This window comes from Ahaetulla prasina, chromosome 12 (genome assembly GCF_028640845.1).
Source record: "Ahaetulla prasina isolate Xishuangbanna chromosome 12, ASM2864084v1, whole genome shotgun sequence".
Taxonomy (NCBI): domain Eukaryota; kingdom Metazoa; phylum Chordata; class Lepidosauria; order Squamata; family Colubridae; genus Ahaetulla; species Ahaetulla prasina.
In genome coordinates, this window is record NC_080550.1 from 8,323,139 (window position 1) to 8,327,797 (window position 4,659).

Sequence of the window (4,659 nt, forward strand, 5' to 3'; positions counted from 1 at the left end):
GAAAGGCAAGTTAGATTATATCCCTGGTGTGATTATGCACAAGGCTCTAAGCAAAAGTAGAAATGATTCTGGGGAGCGACAATGTTGAATAAGAGACTGTTGAATAAGACTGTATATTGAATAGGTTGTTGGAAAATGGAAAAAGAAGTTTTTTATTTTAAAAAAAAGAAAATGGGCTGCATGGGGACTCCTGGGAGGAGCAGGATGGGGTGGGGTGGACAGGGCCAGCCAGGAGTGGGATTTGGGGGTTCTCTGAACTGTACAGAATCTTAGCTAGAGGTGGCTAAGACGCTGAGCTTGTCGATCAGAAAGGTCGGCAGTTCGGGGGTTCGAATCCCTGGTATAGGTCTCCTGCGTGAGCAGGGGGTTGGACTAGATGACCTCCGAGGTCCCTTCCAACTCCGTTACTGTGAGTTCTCCCGAACACCTGCGAACTCCCAGCAGGCCACAGGAGAAATTTCCTGACAGTCAGAACAATTCATGACGGGAACGACATGTCTCCAGAAGTTGTGGCTGCTCTAAGATTGGAGGTTTCTAAGAAGAGATTGGATAACCATTTGTCTGAAATGTTGGAATTGAAGACCTCCAAGGTCCCTTCCAACCAGTGGTGGGATTCAGCCAGTTCGCACCACTTCGGGAGAACCAGTTGTTAACTTTCTGAGCAATTTGGTGAACTGGTTGTTGAAAGAAATAATTAGGGCAGAGAACCGGTTTTTAAATTACTTGAATCCCACCACTGCTTCCAACTTCTGTTATGGTCAATTATGAAAGTGTGGGGGGAGTGTGGGAGCTTCCCAGCACCTGGCTTTCTAAAAGCTCTCGTCAGTAATTTTATCGGCCCTCATCCCCAATTTTTCTTTTAAGGGGCCTTACTCTGTGCTTTAGTTAAGCCATTGTTTGCATGTTTAAGTGATGCCTTTGAATATTTAAACCCTCGTTCCGCTGATTTGTTTCACCTTGCTCAAATGATGGACGGTTTAAATGATACTGCAGTTCCAACTCTTACCATAATCATTTTTTTTTAAAAATTAATTTAATTTTAATCAGCACGGAGAACATTCCTGTCGCCGTTCCAACCTGTTCTGGTTTATCCAGGAAGCCCAGGTCTGCTCCCGGGGGCTGCTATTCTTTATGAAAAAAAGAAGATGGCGCTATTGCTCAAAGGGCCAGCAGGCTCCATCTGCATGCAAAATTGTCAACTCTACCTGATCCTGGTAATAAGGAATCCAAATATTTGTTCGGTTAAATAGGCTCTGAGGGAGAACCGGCTTACTTTGTATCTCGGCTTGGCATCCTGCTTTTTGTTCCAAAAATATCTGTTCTGACATTTGGCTGCCTACCTCACCGAAAAGCCCTTATGGGATCTCTCAAAATCAATAAAAGCATCGTCCAGTGTAAACGTGCAAATCTATATTACTACAGGTAGTCCACAACTTAAAACAGTTCATTTAGTAACCGTTCAATGTAGTGGTGTTATTCAGCCGGTTCTATCCGGTTCAGGGCGAACCTGTAGCGGTGGCTGCGGGAGGCTCCGCTCACTCGCCCGGATGTCATCACATCCCATTTTGCGCATGCAGAGAGGTGGTGCGTGTGAGAGAAGCGAGTGCAAATGGGGGTGGAACTATTCACTATAGCACCATTCAGGTGACCCTGAAGGCACAGATAAACTTCAACGACTCTCAGGAAGAGTGCTAACGACCAGAGGACTGCAAGGAATCTAAATCCTTCCATCCTCCACCATCCAGTCAGAACCCGAAGAAGCTTCTCGGATGAGAAGTGAAATGTCTTCAAAGAAAAACGAAGTCCAGTTGCCTTTGGAAAAAAGCATCTTTGAGACAACCATGACCTGGACATCTGAGAATCTCCGCTATCATTGTAAAAGACCATACATCAGCCTTCCAGCTGTTGAGTTGCCTTGGCTACTTTGTGTGCAAACACATGCTTACTTTTCCTTACTTGTAGAAAAAGAAGACCATTGCCTAACCTGGTTGAATTCTCCCCGCAGATTATCCTTCTCGACGAAGCCACCGCTTCAATTGATTCTGAGACAGATATGCAGATCCAGAAGGCCAACCAAGAAGCATTTGTAAACTGCACAGTCTTGACAATAGCGCATCGCCTAAACACCATCAAAGAGTGCGACCGTATTTTGGTGATGGATAAAGGCAAGGTACTGAACCGGAGGGGGAAAAAAATCCACAGAAGGCTCAGTTCTTTAAGGAACTGACGTATTGAACGTCGGGATTATTTTCAGAAAGGAATTCTTTCGGGTCCTTTTTAACAATAAGTATTCCTTTCACGGAAAAGGGAAAAGGATTTTTTCCCCCCCTTTAAGTAAACAATATAGGAGAAACTGTGAAGCGCATTTGATTCATAACCAACACCCCAGTAAGTACCCAAATGATATTAGGGGGGAAATGCAAACCATGAACTAAAACAAACTTAACATGAATTAAAGAGATGTGAAGGTAGCACTGATGGGGTTACCTAGTTGGGTAATGAAACATCTGCAAGAAAACAATCAAGCTCAGAGGGCACCAAGGACCCCACTGTTGTGTCTCCTCCTCCTCTCTCCACAAACCCCACTCCTTCTAGCACTGATAATGTTACCTAGTTGGGTAATGAAATGTCTGTAAGAAAACAACCAAGCTCAAAGTGTAGCAAGAACTCCAAAGTGTCTCCTCCTCCTCCTCCTCCTCCTCCTCCTCCTCCTCACAAACCCCATTCCCACTATCACTGATATTGTTACCTTGTTGGGTAATGAAACGTTTGCAAGAAAACAACGAAGCTCAGAGAGCACCAAAAATTCCACAGTCCTGCCTCTTCCTCCTCCTCCTCCTTCTCCTCTCCACAAACCCCACTCTTTCTAACTGATAATGTTACCTAGTTGGGTAATGAAATGTCTACAAGAAAACAAGAAAACAACCAAGCTCAAAAAGCACCAAGGGCCCCCACAGTCGTCGTCCCTCCTCCTCCTCCTCCTCCTCCTCCTCCTCCTCCTCCTCCTCCTCCTCCTCCTCCTCCTCCTCCTCCTCCTCCACAAATCCCACTCCCTTCCAGCACTGATAATGTTGCGAAGTTGTCTGCAAGAAAACAACCAAACTCAGAGGGTACCAAGGACCCCAGGGAGGTGGGAATCTATGGCCAGTAGCCCCTATTCCCAATCATGAGCCCTATTTTAGAAAGCGTCCCGCAATAAAGGAGCCCCCCCTCCCCCAGCAAACCCAATCCACAATGAAGGCCCAGAACAAGTCCACTGTTTTCTCTTATTGAGGCCACTTCTGGCTTCTTCCCTCTCTCCTTCTTAAGACAACTTTTAGGCGGTAAGAAATTCATGCAGGTAACCCACTTCCTTTCTACTTGACATTTGCTAATGCAACTGACATTTGTTAAATTTCTCCTTCCTGATTATTTGCAGGTGGTTACGTTTGGCAAGCCGAAAGAGATATTCAAACACCCCAGTTTTCATTGGCCCGACGCTTAGCCACAGCCAGGAGACTCCCACGGGAGGAAGGCCAAACCATCCTCATCCTCATCATCCTCAGCGCTTTTCTAGCCAGGCTTCGGACCAATAAGGCACTGCAGGGAGGAAGGGAGGAAATGGAGACTTCGTATTTAACTCACCCAGCCTGCCCGCAGATATTCTAACTTTTTCGCCACGGATCCCCCTTCTGCTTGGCGAAGCCGGCATGAGGCCGGCAATTAAAACAGAGAACTCGACGTGGAAAAGGGAAAGAAGCGTCATGACTTGTGTTCCAATGGACCGCTTTCATCTTTGTGTTTGGCGTTTCGAAAATAAAAGCAGCCGCCATTTCATGTGCGAAGGGGGAAAAATAATGCTTCTCTAGTACATTGATCTCCAGACCAGGGGTGGGATGAAAATAGGGATGAAATCCAGCAGGTCCTGACAGGTTCGGGAGAACCGGTAGCGGAAATGTTGAGCAGTTCGGAGAACCGGCAAATGCCACCTGTGGCTGGCCCCAGAGTGGGGAGGGAATGGAGATTTTGCAATATCCTTCCCCCAGGAGTGGGGAGGGAATGGGGATTTTGCAATAACCTTCCCCCAGGAGTGGGGAAGAAATGGGGATTTTGCAGTATCCTTCCCCTGCCACTTTTTACAACCTTTCTTGCCACAGTTGTTAAGTGAAGCACTGCAGCTGTTAAGTTAATAACACAGTAGTTCAGTGGATCTGGCTTCCCCGTTGGCTTTGCTCATCCGAAGGTCACAAAAAGGGATCACATGACCCCAGGACACGGCAACCGTCATAAATGCGAGTCAGTTGCCAAGTGTTAGGAAATGGCCCAGAGTACCCTTAACACCAAGTGCCCGAATTTATTTATTTATTTATTTTATTTATTTCCATTTATATCCCGCCCTTCTCCGAAGACTCAGGGCGGCTTACAGTGTGTAAGGCAATAGTCTCGTTCTATTTGTATATTTACAAAGTCAACTCATTGCCCCCCCAACAATCTGGGTCCTCATTTTACCTACCTTATAAAGGATGGAAGAATTGCGATCGTGTGACCGTAGGGACGCTGCAATGGTCATAAAATCCCTTTTTCTCGGTGCTGTCATCACTTGGAATGGTCGCTAAATGAACTGTTATAAGTCAAGGACTACCTATATTCTCTATGAGGAGGAGGAAAACAGAGAAGCAG

The 4,659-nt window shown here is 46.1% G+C and overlaps 1 protein-coding gene across 1 annotated transcript in view; it reads left to right on the forward strand.

Moving 5' to 3' along the window:
• The window catches only part of LOC131184281 (ATP-binding cassette sub-family C member 12-like), an 84,469-nt gene extending 80,985 nt beyond the window's left edge, over positions 1-3,484 (forward strand). The window contains exons 43-44 of the mRNA XM_058155403.1: positions 2,006-2,170; positions 3,419-3,484. Of these exons, the coding sequence (XP_058011386.1) occupies positions 2,006-2,170; positions 3,419-3,484 (231 nt within the window). The remainder of the gene's footprint in view (positions 1-2,005; positions 2,171-3,418) is intronic.
• The last annotated feature ends 1,175 nt before the right edge of the window (positions 3,485-4,659 follow it).